This window comes from Cuculus canorus, chromosome 1 (assembly GCF_017976375.1).
Source record: "Cuculus canorus isolate bCucCan1 chromosome 1, bCucCan1.pri, whole genome shotgun sequence".
In the NCBI taxonomy this organism is placed as follows: domain Eukaryota; kingdom Metazoa; phylum Chordata; class Aves; order Cuculiformes; family Cuculidae; genus Cuculus; species Cuculus canorus.
This window is the reverse complement of record NC_071401.1, coordinates 183,635,791-183,654,839: the sequence shown is the minus strand read 5'-3', so window position 1 is coordinate 183,654,839 and position 19,049 is coordinate 183,635,791. Positions and strand designations below refer to the sequence as shown.

The 19,049-nt window shown below is 38.5% G+C and overlaps 1 protein-coding gene across 6 annotated transcripts in view; it reads left to right on the top strand.

The window, feature by feature from the left end:
* TSPAN12 (tetraspanin 12) overlaps positions 1-19,049 on the top strand; it is a 43,277-nt gene that overhangs the window by 19,040 nt on the left and 5,188 nt on the right. For 5 of the 6 annotated variants that reach the window (XM_054076279.1, XM_054076321.1, XM_054076289.1 and 2 more), the window contains 3 exons: positions 9,662-9,736; positions 14,071-14,178; positions 16,999-17,142. In XM_054076279.1, the coding sequence (XP_053932254.1) occupies positions 9,662-9,736; positions 14,071-14,178; positions 16,999-17,142 (327 nt within the window). The remainder of the gene's footprint in view (positions 1-9,661; positions 9,737-14,070; positions 14,179-16,998; positions 17,143-19,049) is intronic. The other variant, XM_054076316.1, reaches the window with a different exon arrangement.

The window sequence follows — 19,049 nt, the reverse complement described above, 5'->3', positions numbered from 1 at the left end:
TAATTATTTTTTGTCTTCATGTTTTTTTGTGTATTTCTGCAATAATGCGTAATATAGGTTATTTGTTTTGTAATAACACGGGATATTTGTTCTGACCCCTGTGGACTTCTTAACCACAGTCACAGTGCTCCAATACTTGCATTAACATTTGGCACTGGAATTGTTATTTACTAACCAGAAGTATTTCTTCGTTATTTAACTGCCAAGTATTGAAAGGGAAGAAATAACTGACAAATACACTTAGTGTAAGCCTCTGCAGTTTAGAAGTAGACAGGGCAGAGACTGAGAATTCATTTTTGCTTTTTGTGCCTTTTATAAGCAGCTTATGTACAAATGAGCAGGAGAAAAATGGAGATTCATAAGGCAAGCTGGCCTGTCTGGTTGAAAGACAGGTTTATAGTATGGTAGTGAAGGTTTGTTGGGAAGCCAGTACTGTTCTAAAACTCAAATTCAGATAGGCAGTGGATAAGGAAGGGACTGGACATTTAGCTTGCATTTTGAAATGCTTCTTGTTTGGTGTTCCACTTGTAAGAGAAATTAGACTTAAAATTCACCAGTTTTTATTATGTCCGAGCAGTTTCAGATATGAGCAACTTTGTCAAGAAAATAAACACAGGGCTATTTTTTTTTTTCCCAATATTCCTAACTTTCTTCAAAGGTGAGTTGTTTGAAGGCATGCCTGTACTGATCCTTCTTAGAGCTCTTTTTGCCTTGAAATGGGATGTGGGGTAAGCTGCTTTTCTGTTCAGATCTGGGTTTTTGAGATTCAAATAAATTGTTAGATTTGAGATTGGTGTTGGTGACGCCACAGTGTTTCCATAGAGCAAAGCTAGGCTTTGCAGAAATCTGCAGGACTCCCAGCCCACATGTGGAGTGGGCTACATGGTCATGAAGTCCAGTGCAAACCTCTCTGTCCGCCTCTCTAAGCATGAGGTACGTTTTGTTGACCTTGTCTTCTACAATGTAAATGTACAGTGCTGTGAACGTACTTAAAAGACTTCTTCAAAGGCAAATGCTTTGAAATAGTGCCTGACTTTCTTAACTAGGAGTGGGAGCTTATAGATGAGAGATAAAAGTTGCCTACTGTTATGAGTTATTGGGAGGTATTTAGAGATGAAGGGTGCTGCCTGCTGAATAAACTGCAGGCAAGAGCAGCTGCATGTTTGAGTACCATAGAGGGAAGAGAGTTGGGGTGGAAGAGCATGACAGGAATTAAGCTGGTGGGAGTGTCCAGATCTTCTTGTAAATGCTTGGCCTAAATCCAAATGTTTGCTGCGCCTACAGGGATGATCTGCTTCTCTCACCCCAGAATTTAGCAGCTTGAGTGCATAGCCATGTCGTAGCAGGGCAGAGGCAGCACAGTACTCTTCAGTGCAGTATCCAACAGACCAAAATAACAAGTACTGTCCAGCCTCTTCAGGTCTGCTCACGGAAATGCCTTTGACTTACAACAGCAAGATTGGACAGTGCAGTTATGATGCTGTCAATTAAAATGATTTTTGGTTTTCATACTTCTGCAATACTGAAGAGCCACTTGCTCATCATATTGGAAAAAGATACTGTGCTAAATTAAAACGTAAATGTCTGACAAGAGCTGCTTTATGGTGTCAGTAAATTTTCAGCACGCGCTGTGCTGCTTGGACTGTGTGCTATGCTTAGGCTTACATGATGGGAGTCACTACTTTGCCTGTTGTTGGGGATACGTGAGATCCAACACGAAAAATGAGACTAACCCTATAGCTTGGGAACCAAGAGTGGAAGGGGAAAGACAGACATGGTTATGAAACGTTCTAACCTGTCATGGTGAGACAAGGCTTAGCTTGATCACTTCACTCAGTCTGAGTGGAAGCTTTTTCAGATATAGGTGTTTTCTTACCCTTGGTTGAAAAATGTCAGTGTGCATCAGCCCACAATGCTTTGTCTATGAAGCAGTTTTTAGCTAATAACATCATTGCTGTGCCTTGAGCACCTACCTTGTTTGCCAGACCTGGCTTCCTCTTTCCAAAGATCAAGTTAGTGCTCAAAGGAACTCATTTTTTTGTCTGTAGAATATGAGAAAGCAAAAACGATGCTCAACAGACTTCCATAAAATGATCTTCAGAATTTCTTTGATCTTTGGTAGCATTGTATGTAGCTGCCAGCTCAGAAGGATATGTTTTGATGCTGTAGTTCAACTGCATTCTTGTTGCTACAGAGTATGGATGGGATGTCTGTCAGGTAAATTAATCTCTTTTTCTTGCCTAATCTTACTCTTTTGACTAATTAATCACAGAGACGCTTTTCTCTGTGCACGGAGGCTATGGTATGGTTTTAATCTCTAAGAGTGCTTCTTCACTCAAAATGGTGAATGTTTGAAGTGTTTTGGAGCATGCTAAGGCAGAGTTACTGTGTGTATTGGCACTAAATTGATCTGTTTTACAAGGAAAAAGGATTTTCTTGACCGAAGAGGGATTTTTATGATGTTTAATATCCTTGGTAGGAAATAAAGAGGGGTTAGAGAGATGGAGGTGCTGTGTTTTGAAATAAGGGGAGAACAAGGAGGAAAAGAATATTGTAAGGCTTAAGGAAATTATGGTCTAATGTCTGTTCCCTGTTCAGAACTTTACCATGACCTTACAGTGATCCTTATTCCTTGGAGTTCATTGACTTGATGTAATTGAGTCTTGGGCAAATCCTAGTAATTGTCTGATGTGTGTATTTGCTTATTTCCAAAGTAATACATGTTTGCTTATGTAAGCAAAGATTAGCTGTTAAAGTAAAAATTTAAGCCAGATCATTAATATCTCGTAGAAGAATTGAGGCTGTGAACAGAGTTGTAACTATTAATGAATAGTTCTGTTTAGTTTTTAAAAAAGCAGATGAGACAGTCAAGAGATCTTGGATACATACCATAGAAAATTAAAATGTTCATTGCCATTAAAAAAGTTAGTTATAAAGGCTTTGGAAAAAGTGGTAATTAGTTATATAAAACTCGGACTTTGCAAAGGTCACAGGCTTTCAGGCACTTTGTGTCTATCGACAAAATTTGGTAATCTGGGAAACCGAAATCTACAATAATAGAGGTATTTGATATTTTTGCTGTGCAATTTATTTATTCTAAAGAATTGGATGGCATTCAGTAGCTAATATAGTAAGTTGGTGGTTTCAGTTCATTTCCTTGTTGACTTGTGTGTGCATCTCTCATAAATTTCTGCATTGTCAAGCAAGTAAACCAAATTTTAAATAGAATGACAAATGAACTGTTAATCCCTTCAGGGTAGGGCTGAGGGAGGAAGGGAGGCGGGGGAAAGTTTGCTGTGCTGGAGTGAATAAACAGAGAATTTCAGTTTTCTGTGCAGCTTGTCTGACTCTCATTTAATGAATGTTGCTTCATTTTTAAGAAGTATCGCTATATTAATCATTAAAATAACCTCATTAGTTTTGAAACTGTACAAAAGTGAAGGGAACCATGGTTTGTAACTTACTGAGGGAGCAAGGATTTTCATTAGGTTTTGCACAGACAGTCTGGTTCCCATTGGTGATCCAGCGGTGGTGGTCATCTACCGTTTCTCAGGGTGCAGACAGATATCTGAATGGCTTGAGTCTCAGAAAAACAAGGCTGATGCCCCTAGGCTGTTAGCCATTGGGAAATGTTATGCACCACCCTCTTAAATTCTGCTGGCATCTGTTCTACATGCCACGTACTCCAATCTTTTAGAGAATCCCATAAGGTTTTGTTCTGCAGCTGCCTTACCCTTGGAATCTACTTCAGCCCCTGCCCTGCCCTCCCAGTGCTTTCCTTGCCTCTACTGCCATATGGACTGCATTACCCAAGAAAGTGGTGTGAACAGCAGACAGCAAATCTGAGGAGAGCACGCTTGCTGATCAGCTACTCTTCATTTGCTGTGGAATAAGGTTTGTGTTTTTTTCTCGGGTCTGAGAAAAACAAAAAACCCCCCGAAGTTTTATATCTTCTGGAAGAAAAGAAAAACACTTGGGAGGGGAGTGGTATAGCTTGAAAAAAAGATGCTTATGAAATGAAATACAGAGCACATGAATGATGATTCATTAGTAAGTACACTGATTCTTCAACGAAAAGTGTGTTTGCTCCAAAGTGGAAGGATTTCTACAGTCCTGTAGACCATTCCCCAAAAGCTGCAGTACCACCCACCATGCTCTCGCTCTTCACCATGTTACAACGTCTGACTCCAGTCATTAGCCCTTCCCTGTCATTGCCATTTGCTTTTGTATACAGAATGCTCTCTTGCTTTCTTGATGTCTGGAAGTGAGTGTAAGAAGCTGCCAATATTTTGAGTACGTTGTGTGATGGGTTATATTTTTTCTCTAGGGATGAATTTAGTAGACTGTGAATTCTGATTTTCTAGGATGACAGTAGTGAAGTAGAAAACTTTCAGAACAGATGAAATAGGGTCCTAATCCCAGTAATGGGAACATCATGCTGCCTATAAAACAAAGGATTAGAGAGAGGAAAAAGATTAATTAAGCTACTTTTACCCTTTCTAGTTCTAATGAAATTTGGGTTGCTGCAGAACCTTGCATTTGTTTGTGTTTGTGAGTTGTGTAGACTTTCCCTTAAATTGCAGTTCCAAATTGCAACCAAAGTGGTCATAGCACATTTGGTATGAGCAGCATCATGAGGGCCTGACGGGGGATATGTTCAGGTCTTTGATTCTCCTTGTGTGTAGGCTAACAGCCCACTAATTTTACTGGTTATGGTATCTGAATGCTGATGAGGCATTCTGTAGGTCTAGGGAAGTGATTGAGTCACTGTCTCTGGAGGTATTTAAAAGATGTGTAGATGTGGTATTTATGAACAGGGTTTGGTGGTGAAGTTGGCAGTGTTAGGTTTACGGTTGCACTTAATGTTCAAAGTCTTTTCCAACCTAAACTATTCTGCGGTTGTATAGATCATTGGAAAAAATTACTGAACTTGCCTATGACAAAGCGGAAAACTCACGTTGGTTTCACTTCAGGAGCATAGTTGGAAATTCACATCTTTGCATTGGCTTCTCTTACCTGCCTGGGCTGCTTGGCACCAGAGGGCCATGGTGACCCAAGTAATTACATTTCTATGAGGACTTCTGCTCTTAGCTTCATTTCTGGCATAATGCTTACACTAGACTTTGGAAGGGTGTCCTCAGAGGATTTTCATATGGTTTTGTATCTGTGCCAGTGGGATTATTGTGGTGGCCAGTAATGGGTCATTGGGTATTGAGTGCAGTAGCCAGGGCAATGTGAAGGAAACTACTGCAGGATACTATGGAGTGTTAATTCAATTTTTACATCGATAATTGTAATTAGAATTTAATACTGTGGTGTGAATCCTCAAAAAAATCCATGTTTTTGGAAATGATTTGGGGGAGGGCATTTAAAATTTTACATACTCTGTCTACATACTGTGTTTTCCAAACTCCCAGTTTTTCCACCATCCCGTTGCCACGTTAGTAAGAGAAACAGAAGCTTGTTTTTCACCATTTCTTTTCACCTGTTGCCTGAAAAGCATATACAAATCATATTATTAAGTGATTAATTGCAAGATTGTGTGGCAAATTCAAGACAAACAAAAAATCTAGAACTACAGTAGGAGTTTTATATTACATCTCTATAAAGAACATAAAACACCATGCTTCGTGCTTTATATCCTTCCCTGCAATTATCCATGATTGCAACAAACAAATCCTATACTCTGCAGGCTATAAAGCCATGAGGGAAAGGTTTCATGTTGAGAGAGACTTATGTGTTTGCTGTTCACTGTTACTCTCTGAACAGAATGGGAATTGTTGGAACAAGCACCTTTTAAGCAAATGAAAAATGTCTTAGATTCAGTAATAAGTGATTTTGTGCTGGCATTTGGTATTTTTATTTGTGTTTGTAGCTAAATGGTTTATATGATCAAGAAAAAAATATGTTCCTGTAATGTATTCGGTGGTGGTAGTGCTTTGCTTAGCTTGATAGAACAAATAGAATAGCGAAAAAAAAAAGGTCATAATTTAATCAGGATAAATTAATTTTCTAGTTCAGTTTTTTAGCCTTAGGTGGTGAAATAGGAAGGTGTTTTGGGCATATGCCAGACCATATATGCTTATTCATGGAGCACTGGTATATATGGAGCTTGTACTCTTTAATGGGGAGCCACTGCAGTGTGCCGGAATTTTACACAAGCTAAAACTTTTGATCCTATTTAGAACTCCATGCAGATTCTTTCTAAAAATAGTTTTGAATTATTTTAATTTTTTATTGCATATCTGAAGAATATCATGTATCTTTCCATTACTTTATCATGTTCTGATAGATTTTAGGCAGATAGCTATCTGAGTAGCCATCTGAATTAGCAGAGAATCTATTATTTCAGCCTTAGTTCTCATTTTTGGTTTCTCTTTTTTCTGTCTTCAGAAGAGGAAAAGCCAGTAGAAGATAATCTCAGCAATGGGCAAGAGTGCTCTAAAGGAGTTGTGCTTTAGGAAGTAATCTCAGAGACCTGCTGGTGTAGTTCGGAGTATAATGCACAACGGCGTTCGTGAGTGAGTTAGTCTCCTTTACAAAATATAGCCACTCAGCCCACAGAAGAAAGATTAAGCCTTTCTTAAAAACCAAATCCCTGTTTCTGGCAAAAAGCAGAAATGTGTAAATGCAGAAAGATGCATTTTGCATTCAGACTGCTGTGGGAGTTTACTGGGGGCAAGGAACAAGGATTGAAGCCAGTAATAATTTCTGTATTTGGAAGATGGAAATTAGGGGTAGTAAATTTAAATAATGTTTAGAGGGTTTTTTTTCCCCCACACAACCTACGCAAGAATTATTTGGTTTGCAAACCATTACATTTAGAGAGGGGCATAATATTCTCCTTCAATAGCAGAGGGAAACTGAAGCTCCTGTTTGTGAGTTTGGTGTGCCTGCAGTTGCTCAGCTTCTAGGAGGATGTGCTTTAATGTGTGTAAACTCTGTGTGTTTTCTTGTCTTTTGCCATATGGACAGATGCGCTTTCTCAGAACAGAAGGCTTCATTCTGCAGTGCCCTGGTATGTCCAGATGTAGCTAGAGTAAGAAGTGCGCAATTCCTGGCAGAACCAGAAGTGGTTTATAAGAGAATATGACTAAATAGTTTTCTGTCCCAGGCTATATTCAGTGACTGGAGAAAATCTTGGGTTTGATTTTTTTTTTTTTTTATTTTTATTTTTTTTCTTCAGCTGCTACTAGAAACTTTCTTAATTATATGCTGACGGAAGTGAGGACGTTCCAAATGTCAAGACTGGTGAAAGGATGAGATGTTACAGGGAGCCGCAAACTAAGCGTTTTCCACAGAATGCCACATGTACACCCCTAGATACATTGTTTTCACTCTGATTAGTGAGTTTTGTGCAAGATTTGGGTATAGCAGGCAGTCCCAGGCTTGTTATTCCAATAGATTATAAAACCACTGAAACTTTGTCAGCAGAGAACTCCAAGGAGATCTTATAGCAACCTTCCAGTACCTGAAGGGAGCTTACAGGAAAGCTAGTGAGGGGCTATTTGTAAAGACTTGTGGGGATAGGACCAGGGGGAATGGGTATAAACCGGAGAGGGGCAGATTTAGACTGGACATTAGGAAGAATTTCTTCACCATGAGACACTGGAACAGGTTGCCCAGGGAGGTTGTGGCTGCCCCATCCCTGGAGGTGTTCAAGGCTAGGTTGGATGGGCCTTGGGCAGCCTGATCTAGTGGGATGTCCTTGCCCATGGCAGGGGTGTTGGTACTAGATGGTCTTTAAGGTCCCTTCCAACCCTAACTATACTATGATGCTATTATGGTACTGTGAACTCCAATTTGCTTTTCTCCGAAACATTAACTTTTCCTCCCTCTCAAATATGTTAGTGTCAGCCATAATGTCCCTAAACATTTTTTTCATATGAATTAAAAGAGCTAAAACGTGGCATTCTTTCCTCCTTTCAAAGGGAATATTTTGTAAAGTAGATTTCCATGTTTTTTTAAAGAACCCTTTGCATAACTTGCAGGCACTATGGTGGTGGTGGGTATATATTTTTCTAGAAGCTCATGAATTTATTTTTTAGAGAAAGCATTTTTCTTGTAAGATACAAGGCAGGTTTTTTTCCTCTTTTGGACCTTTGGAAGGTGGACATATTGATTATTGAAGGCGTATACTGAGTACTGGATTCTGCAAGTGCTTATGATGTTGATTTGTAAGGACACGTAATATATTGTTCAGCTATAATGACTGTGGAATTGCCGTATAACGTGGTGGGGGCTAGTAAAACATGACTTCTCCTTTCAATATCATCTTTATTAAAACAAACCTGAAGGTGAGGATATGAGTACACGTTTCTCTTGAAAATCCACATGACTATTTTTACACGCCCATTTTAAGTTGGCTGTTTGTGTCTACAAGCCTAATTCAGGGAGTTCAAATTGATCAGCAAGTAGAAATTAAATCAAGATGCTGTTCAGTAGCTGCAAACGTATCTCTGAATTACTGAGTCCCAGACTGAGTGAATGAAAAAGATGCCATGTAGATGACTGTTAAATCCTAACACTTGTTGATTTATATTCTATGTTTTAAATAATACAGCTTTTTTTTTCCCCTATTAAAATATCAATATCTATTACCCTCAGTATGTGTTTTGTTGTGGTTTGTTTTTTTTAAAGTACTTATCCAAAATACATTCCAGAATTAAATGACTAAATTAGAAGCCTTTTGGCATGTGTCCTCCAGATGGAATGACATATTTGTTCTCTTCTATTTTATATCGTGATGGTGTTTCTTTGGTTTGCAAATAAAATTAAAGCCCAAAGTGAACGGAACTGTGCTTTTGCTTTGAATAACAGATAAATGGGTTACTTTTAATAGAGGACATGAGTTAAAGCAATCTTAATTTCCATGCTGCTTTACCCTGCAGTCTAGAAAGTGTTTATTGATACTTTACAGAAGATGGCAACCGGTTTTTTTTAACCCTCATTACCAAGACCTGTACAGTTGCTTCATTTATATGCTTATTTTCTAGTTCAAAGGTTAGGTCTTGTGATAGACGAGGATATTTCAATCAATCTCAAATATTTGTTTATTGACACTTAGGGACATGGTTTAGTGGTCCACTTGGCAGTGTTTGGTTTGTGGTTGGACTCTGTGATCTTAACAATCTTTTTCAATCTAAATGATTCTATTTATGCCTGATGTCACATACCTAAAACACTTCTTAAGAATGCAGTTTTCAAGAGCCTTGTTTATTTTCATCTTCTCAGTTATCTCCATTTTAATTCTTCTTTTTTTTTCCCTCTTTTTGGCTATTAGGATGATTTGGATATGTTGCTTAAATGGATAAGACTGAAGGAAACAATATTTCTCTTTTTATTTATGATGGGAAGAAGATTGTTCTCTTTACAAATGTTTTAGCATAATATGTCATGATAGCTTTGTACTCCTGGGCAACATGGAAATGAATTTGTTTTCCAATGGTAATGTTCATATGCTTCATGTTAAGTCAGTAAGAAATATCACATGACTTACATTTTTGTATGCAGTAAACTTTCTAAAATTATTTCAGATTACATGTCTTCAGTCATGTGAAAACTTAATGAAATTTTGAGATGTTCTGTAGTAATTTTAAGTATTTTTTTTCAAAGTTAACCTGAATGTCAGAAATAACTAAGACTGCTCTGTTTTCTGCAGTACTTTGGAAGCTTGCTTGTAATATTCTGTGTTGAACTGGCCTGTGGTGTTTGGACCTATGAGCAGGAAATAACGGTGAGTCAGGAAAGGAAGCTGCATTTTTTCAGCAGAATAAAACAGATATTTCCATTAGCTAGCTGTTTTCTAATTGCTGTAATGTTTATCGTTTTTGATTATTCCAGCAATCTTAATTTCATGTGACTGCCAGAGAATATTTCTGGGAAAGTATCTGTCTGTAAGGTCCTTCTCACCTTTCCTCCCCCCATCTCCTCTGTTTTTGAGAGCCAAAGCCTGCAACTCCTGATTTCAGGACTTTATTTATGGTTAATTCTTACTTAAGCAGGTTCTCACTGAAGTCAATGGAAGTTTTGAGGATGAAGTATAAACTTCAGGCTCAAGATAAGTATTTAGAGAGGGGAGATGTGAGAATTTGAAGGGATTTTGCCTTCACTGTTCTTCTTAAAAAGCTATAGTTGAGTGTGCTACATTGTAAACAGACAATGTGTTCTCTTAAAAAGAGGACTTACTGTCTGCTGAAATCTTTGCGCTGCCTCCACAAGGTATAAATGCCAATTTTAAGCAAAACATGTCTTAGCTATAAAACACTCCCCTGTAAACTTGTGAATAGTTTTTATCTCTGTCTAGTTTTTATAGCTGCACCAACCTGTAATTTTCAAACTGAAGACTTGTAACCATCACACAAGAAAAGGGATGAGTGTTGAACAGAAATTAAACTGAAATGTTATTTGGCTGGCTGATATATCCTTATGTCTTGTACTTGGTCTGGTACAGAGGGGCAAGTATTTTCTCTTGAGCTGCCAAGATATGCCCAATATACTGGTCTTTCCAAAACTGTGTAGCAATTATACTGCAGTAAGACAGGAGCGAGCCTTCTTGGTATTTACATGGTACTGGGACCAAACTAACTTCTGGCGGATTTGAAGTCTGAAGTTATGTGACTCTACTTTGCGTCAGAATTCATTCCCTTGTGATACAGCTTGCAGAGGCATGTTCTATTACAGCAGTGATTAAGGCTATCCCTTTACTTTTAATGTCAGCTTATGTGGATGCATTTTAAAATTGGGAATGCAGACGAGGCATTCTTCATCCTATGGACACAGCTGCCCTCTGCAGGGGTTTTCCCGAGGATGGCAGTCAGACTAACATTCATCTTTCCGCAGAAATCTTGTCAGTGGAAGCTGCCTGAAATAACATAGCCTTCAGTGCACTAGTGCATGCCTTCTCCAGGCTTCTCTTTTCAGTTAGAGAACGTGAAGTCATGGTGTTTCTGTGACTCCCAAGCTATCAGTTGCCTCCTGTGCTACTGAAACTCAAACTTGGGACAGTTTGATAAAAGCTAGCATTGCCCAACCATATGTTAAGGCACTGGTGATGCTGTTTCCCTCCAGAGGAAAACACAGCTGTCCCTGCAGCCCTTTGGCAAAAGAAGCAACGCTGAGCTTCATGTCTGCACCTTCTGCAGTGCATCACAGTGAACTTATGCTCCATGCTTCTTCAGTTCTTCCTCTTTCTCCCAGGAGTTTGAGTCTATGAACATACAAATAAAACAGAAAAAACATCTCATCAGCCACTGCTTTTCTTTTTTTGTCTCTCTTCTTCTCTTTATATTTTGTTTTTAATTCCTCATTCCCTGAAATACTGAGGGTTTTTTGTTTTCTCTTTGCATCCAATTTCCTCATCTCATTCTCTTTGTCCTAACACTACTGCTCCTCATGTGACGAGATGGGCCAGTCTCTGGTTTGTTGCTGCTGAGACCAATAGGTAATGTGGCGGTCTGGAAGAGCACAGTTGTTTTCAGTAGTTCTTTCCTCACTGTGCATGTCATTCCCCTAGAGCATACTTTTTCCTACTCTACTTGATAAAGATTAGACAACTTCTTATATACACGGGGGTGACTTTGTCTTGTTGGTTTCAACATAGCATGAAATCATGAGCCCCTGGTAGGTTTCAGAGAATAGGTTGGCATTAGGGTAAGTGGGTGGGTGATGTTGTCAAAAATGTCACCAAGGCACATATCCGCCTCTGCTGATCCAATATGGGCTCTCTTTGGCATGTGAACAAGTTGCTGTAAGAATCCTTGTATAAACAATTTTCCTTCCAGCTCATGATAGCTCTCAGCAAGAAGTGTGCCTCATGACTAATTTATTCCACCCGCAAGACTGAAAAGCCAGTGTGGATTCTCAGCTTACTTGTGTGTTGGGCAAGCCTTGATACTCATTAGAAAAATAATAATGAATAAGTAGGTCTCAACGACAAACCGAGCTTTACAGAACTTATGGTAAAATCAGATCAGCATCTACTTTTTGTCTACACAGTACAGAAAAGTGTTGGCATATAGTCAAACAAATGTGGCTGAAAATAATGTATTATTGTGCACTACTGAGTACATGAGCTGACCAGAAAGCTGTTTAGTAGATACATCAATGTCATTGGTTTGACCTGTTGGCATTCTCAGAGCAGTCAAACACACAAACTCCAATATCCCTCCTTAGCTCCGGAATTCAAATTGCCTTCCCACACTAGAATTTAGTTTGTTCTGACTTGCTTTTAATTTCCTTCTTTCATTTCTTGATTTTTTTTTTGTTGTTTTCCATTGCTTTCATAAAGAAGTTGGATGCCTTGTGTTACATGTGTAACCGTGGACTGTGTTCAACTGAAATAAGATGATAAAAAACCAGTCTAGCAAATAGAGCTTAATTGAAGTGATACCAAATAGTATCCAAAGAAAGCAGAGTGCTGACTTCCAGTGCAGTGGAAAGAGAAATGCATTGAGTACAAACCCAAGTTATTTTATTATAGTGATCAGTAGAAATGTTTGTGGTAGAAATACTCTGACATTATTATTTTTAAGTGTCTTTAGTGCTCTACTGCTAACATTTTTCACATGGACAGCTCTAAGTTCAGTTCTTTATAGCTTAAGAAATTAAAATTCTGCTAAGTGAAAAGTGTTTTAAATTTCTGGGATATTATTCATATATTAATATGCATGATGTATGAAGCTTTACCAAGGCATAAAAAAAATATAATACAACTTAGCATTGGTAGTGAAACATTATCAAATGTTCTTATTTGGACTATGAGGTCAGGCAGGCAGTGGTTGTCCCTATGTTTTTGTAGAGCATCTAGTACAACAAAGACTTGGGAAATACTATGATTTTATTTTTTTCCTTAGATAACATTTATTGCTATTTGTATGATGCCCTTACTGTTTGCTCCAAATTGAGTGGCATAGCTAGTTTGCAGCCATTAGAGGAGCTGGGCTTCCCACCGTCCGATTGAAAGCTGATATTGTAATTTTTTTCACTATGACTATTAAAGCTGATGGGAGTAAGGCAGAAGAACTCAGCATAAATGGTATGTGTGCCTAGAAGGACAACTGCGAAGTCTTCACCTTCTTCTTTTAGTCTGGCACACTGAAATTTGTGCTGCTGAACAGAGATTAGTTTCTTATCTTGACTTTTAACTGCATTGTGTGGCAGGTGCCATAGCATGTGCTCCTGTAGTTTCTAAGAAATTAATTGAGGATTGTGATCCAATAAAGGACACACCAACGTCTTGCTTCTGAGCAGTCAGTTTGAAAGTAAAATTCTTTTAAGAATCCTTCTTTCAGAAGCAAAGATCTACCAGGCAATAAGCATGTATGAGGAAAAGAGTTCCCAGAGCCTCATTGTTTAAGCTTTCTTGTTAACATTCTTAAGCAAGATACCAAACTAGAGCACATTCAGGATACCTCTGTGTGGGACTCCAGCCAAAGCCAAAAAGCCACTGAAAAGACTCTCAAAGTAGAATTTATCTTAGTGAATTTTATATATTTAGATGTTAGACATTTAAATCTGTATTTGTCACCTTAGACAGTGGAAGGGATTTGAGACTTCCAGGGAATGATAGATCTGCTCTATAATAAATTATTTATCTTGAGACAAGATGAGTTGTTCTGTGTGGCTGCCTGTTTCTTTTGTTCTACTGACTAAGAAGACACCAGGGACATAGCTAAACCGGCACAAACAAATGCCATCCGTGATGATTTGGATGGGTCTTGCTTAGAGTTTTATGCCTGATAGAAAAAAAAAATCTGGTATGATGTAATCAAGTTGTATGAAAGTATCTCTGAATCTCTTCTGAATACATCTCCTTTCCCAGTGTACGTTAATTTGTAAGGAAAGGATGCAAGTAACTTTTCCCTGATATTTTAATAGAGGCTTGTAAAGTTTCAGTTTTGTAAAAATTAAGCCCTTGTTTTTCTGTTTTATTTGACTACAGAATTGTTTTGGTCTTTGCTTTGAAAAGATCTCAAAATATATATGGAAGGTTTGGGTTTGGAGCCACAAGCAAACTCATCGATTTATCAGCCTTCTGTTGTATGAATAACTTTCCTTTCCTTGCTCCAGGTTCCAGTACAGTGGTCCGATATGATCACTCTGAAAGCCAGGATGACCAATTATGGCCTTCCTAGGTACCAGTGGCTGACCCATGCTTGGAATTTCTTCCAGAGGGAGGTAAAAATACAGTTAATTCATGAGCTGATGCAGATAGTATTTATCTGCTACAGGAAAAGGTTTGTTTTTAAATTAATAGATCCATGCAAGTTTGTTTGGTGTGGAATCCTGTTTAGAGATGATGTATTCTGTTACGTGACTTGATATTCTCTTGAGCCATAAAGACACTAAAACACAAAAAAAACTTGTGAATTTGTTAACACAGTTTTCTCCTTTGCTGGTAAGATTAGGAACCAACACCTTTTAGGATTCTTGTAACATGTAAGAATGTGGTGTATATAAAATTACAAACCTACAGGTAAAGAAAGACAAACACTTCTCTATGCTATTTTAATATTAAGTGTGCTCCCCTTCCTGTAGGCTCTGTTATGTTTCGTTTCATGGAGCTGTCATGTCTAAGATAATGTGCCTAGCTGGAATTGAGTGGGAAAGGAAGTTTCTAGAAGGGTGCCAGCAACGTCTTTCTGGCTGAAGTTAGAGAAAGTGATGAGGATTTTGATTTCCTTTGACCGGAGTGGGTGGGGGAAGCAAACCAAAAAGCTGCCTTGTGCATTCACGGCTTTGCCCTCTGGCCTACTGAAATTCAGAACTGTTTTTAAAGAATGAACTATTATGTTACAAAAACATGAAATTGCCCAAGGTAAAACCCATTAAATCCAAATATAACTCACGTGCAGGAAGAGAACTGTTTAAATGCCCGTCATTGTGCTGCCTATGTGGAAATGTTGAAATCTATCATTGTTGCACAGATTTCCTGTTTATTCAAACATTTCCTGGCAGCACTTGCTTAGTCTGTATGTAACGCGAAAGAAAGTGCAAGGACTGCATGAGGTTAAACACCCATCACTCTCCCTAGTTGCCTGCTCTGGCTGTGCAAGGGCTCTGTGAAACAGAATAACCCATGCAGAATACCATGCAGGTAGTATTTGTGTCTGTTCTATGTGAGAGAGTACATAATCAAACGATCTCTATTTCCTTGAATAGAGCTGATACTGTATCTTGGTTTAGATGTACAGGTTGATTAAATTAATAGCTGTCTCTTATCCTCCTGGCTGCTGTAGTGTCATCATAATGGCTGGTTTTAGTATGAATATTAGTAATAAAACTTCAACTGTATCTTAACTTTTAGGGGAGAAAAACTTCCTTTTAGACGTTAGTTTCCTAGATTCCATCTCTGACCAGAGGAATGATTTGGGGAAGGTTTGAAGTGAACTGTGAGAGAGCTCTTTTACAGCTTCTAGATAATTGATGGGCTCTTATTTTTATTCTGTCTACTCATAAATCCAGTGATGGATGTGTGAGCCTGGTACACGCTTTATGACTGAATGAGCACTGTGCTTGGACCCCTTCTTCAGTCAGCATTACAATTTTTTTTCCTAAAGAAAAGATTTGGAGTTACAATTTTGTTCCCAAAAATTCAGCCCTGATCAGCTTTGTGCTCTTTCTTCTGTATCTTTTAACATCTGAGAAAGATGGGAAATGTATTTTTTCCCCAACTTCCTTATTAGTCTAATATTAAGTTGTGACTATGCTAAGGAAGATGGGAAGGGTCAGTCGAAGTAAATAAAGAAGAACTGGAGGGAGGAAAAGAAAAGGTGTGAGCATAAGAAAAGGATGTTTAATGAGGCTGTAATTTCAATTCCAATACTTTCCTTAGAAAGTCCCACGTTTGGAGGATTTTGACTGACTAGCAAAGTGATAAAAATGGAGATATTAAAGTTGTGGTGAAAAAGGAAGAAGTGAGATTTGTAAGAGGACTGGTAAAGTCAAGGCACAGTTTGTGCCAGTGTGGTGTCTGATCACTGATCTGCTTGATTGTGACTGAGGAGTGACCTGGTATACAGGACTCTTGACTCTGAGGCGAATGAGGGGGACAAATGTTTCCAAGCCCACGGGTAAAAGAAACCAAGTGACAGATTACAGACACTTGGTCTGGTACTGGAGAACATCCATACAGGAAAAAATCAGCATCTTAATTCATACAGCAGGGCTTTTTTTTCAGTCAGATCAAGTCCCTATCCAATACCAGAGAAAATCTAATGTAGCTGCTTCAGCTCTTTTTTATGTGAAAGCATCTAGGAATGTGGTAGGCTGGTCATTTGGCTTTAAATCTCTGTGCTTTGCAGAGGAGAAGACAGGTTGTTAGTCCTGATGCTTTTTATAGCCAATTACAGCTCATCTGCTTTGCAGCCGGACTTCCTACTTTTATGGTTAATTCTGTTGCAGTGTTTATTTTAGTGTGATACCCCTTCCATTTTCTTTTTTTTTCTTTCAATATTGGTGATGTCTATACCTTTTTTTCATCTTTTTTTAAATTCTTTTCTTTATTCAGATAAATCTGTGCTTTTTCTCATCTGTTTTTTAGCAGATGTGTCCATAGTTGTAGCTTTGCAGGGATAGTCCTCACTAGTAAGACCTCAATCATCTTTTCCAACTACTTCCTCCAGCCAAGCGTATATGTCTTCCTTAGTCACCCTTTTGACATGAAATTATCATGTATTACTTGTAGTAAGGATAGAGGAGTTACAGCATAGGACAATTTCTGTGAAGCATCCTTTGAAGGGAGCAGTTGGGAATTAAAGGAGAACGCAATATCATGGATTGTTTCTCAGGTGTTCATTGTTCACTGCATTACATTTTTCAAACTGCTTTATGTCAAAATACAGCAGAAGAAGAAATGTGGAAGCTCTTGTAGATGTTTTTAATCCTACATAAATATTTTGGAGATTGTTAAGAGGAATATATTTAGCTGATTGATGACCTAGTTTTATGATGAAGTAGCATCATTATTGCTGATCTTGGCTAATCCTTCCTTTGCAGTTTAAATGTTGTGGGGTGGTGTACTTCACAGACTGGCTAGAAATGACAGAGATGGACTGGCCACCTGACTCCTGTTGTGTCAGAGAGTTCCCAGGATGCTCTAAGCAGGCACATCATGAGGACCTCAGTGACCTTTATCAGGAGGTAAGAAGAAAAATGTGGCTGTTTTGTGAGGGTTCATAAATTCTTCCTGATCCAATCATTTCCAAACTCATAATTTACAGTGCAGCAGAAAAGTTTGTAGAGTAATTGTAGGTATGGAAAGTGTTTATTGTGCTTATTTATGTTTATTATTTGTTAATGCTGAAGTGAGGGAGAAAGTAGACCTGCCAAAAGCAAGTGGTTCAGAAAGCTGCTCTGTTCTAGGGAACCTAAAAGACAGTGGTAGCAACTATTTTTTTATCCACCAGCTACTTGCAGAGCTTCTCTTGTCTTATGGCAGGGCTTGCAGCACTGGTTACACTTCAGAAGTGTCAGTCTCTGAATGCCTGCCAATCTTACACATTCTTGAAGAAAAACAAGCTCTGTCTCTCTGCATTAATGGTTACTTTTTAATACTGTTGTCAGTATTGATACCATGAAGTCCCACTCTGCTATAGAGAGCCCCGGAGGAGTGTAAATGTATGGAAGATGAAGAAGATTCATTTGCGCTCAACATCCTTCTTGCTTATGTGAAAAGACAAGAGGTTGGAAGCAGTGTCACTCAATAGAAAACTAATTTTTGAGCTTAGGAATAGGAAGCTCAAAAGTATCAGAGAAGGAGTATTAGTCACTGGAGTGTCTTGTTGAAGTTGCAAGGTTTGTGTTAAGACCCACTTGATAAAAAGAAAGACTGCCTGGCTTTTTTCTAAAAGAATCCTGAAGGGCACTTTAATGGTTCTTTCCCAACCATACAACAGAGCATTTTGGATGCATTCAGATCTTAGAAAAAAATGTCTTTTTGGTTTGCTGTTGCAGAACCCATTCCAAACGTGGCTGTGTTCTGTTTTGCCAGCCACAAAACCACTCCATTGCTTTTTGAGATATGTACAGTATTTGGTTGGCAAAACATTTTTTTTTCCATGGTGCTTGCCTGTGGGTTGTCTCACAGGCTCATACAGTATACTTGCTGATACGTTTATCAATATCACGCAAACCCAACTTGCAAGGCTAATCTGTCTGACTCCTGCTTTGGAGAATTGAAGGAGAAAAGCTTTTTTAGAAAGTGATTCAAAACAAACTTGCGTAGTCTGGTGGTTTGAGCGGGAGTCTGAGGAGATTAGCCTTGCTAGCCTAAAATTGGCTTATGTAAATGCCCTTCAAGTCTATTCTGGTTCTTCAGAAAAATTCTTTGCAGTACTTCAAAAAACTGAAGTTTGGTTCAGCTAGGATTGATAAAATTGTTTTCTTGTAGCTGCGCTGTAAGTTTCTGCTGAGACTTCAGAGCTTTCTGTTGTCTAAATTGGAATTCTTCACAATATAATTTTTGTCGAAAGAAAGGTGACTGACTTAGTGCTTGAGAGTATTTTTGGCAGGAATTGTTTCCCCTGCTGGACTTTGAAAGCTGTTTTTTGTATGTGTTAGTCTTCTTGGACTGCTTCTGTTCTGATGAGCTTCACCTTTGGTGGCTCTCATGGATCAGACTCATTTTAGAGTGAGCGTGGTTGTGAGGGAGGTGTGTCAGATGACCATGTAGTCCTGGAGGTTCATTGTAATCCGAGAACAAGGGGAGCTCTGCCCATCTTGTGACTGGGAGCTGTTGCCTAGATAAAATGATTGGTAGGAGTCAGTATCTTCAGAAAAATCAAAATTATATATTCAATATATTTTCTTTTTCGAGCATAATTTTGAGTACACTCAAACTTTGATTATGCAGCAGATCTGTTGAATATGTTGATGGTTTATCTTTTGTGCTCTGAGAAGTGCCTTATTTAACATCTGATTCTTATTCTACGATGTTGCAATAAATGAGGAATATAGTCTTTGTTTCTATTTTAGCACTGAAAATATAAAATGGCCTTTGTAATAAATATGAATTAGGCCTTTAATCCATAGCTCTGTAGGAGGTTGAT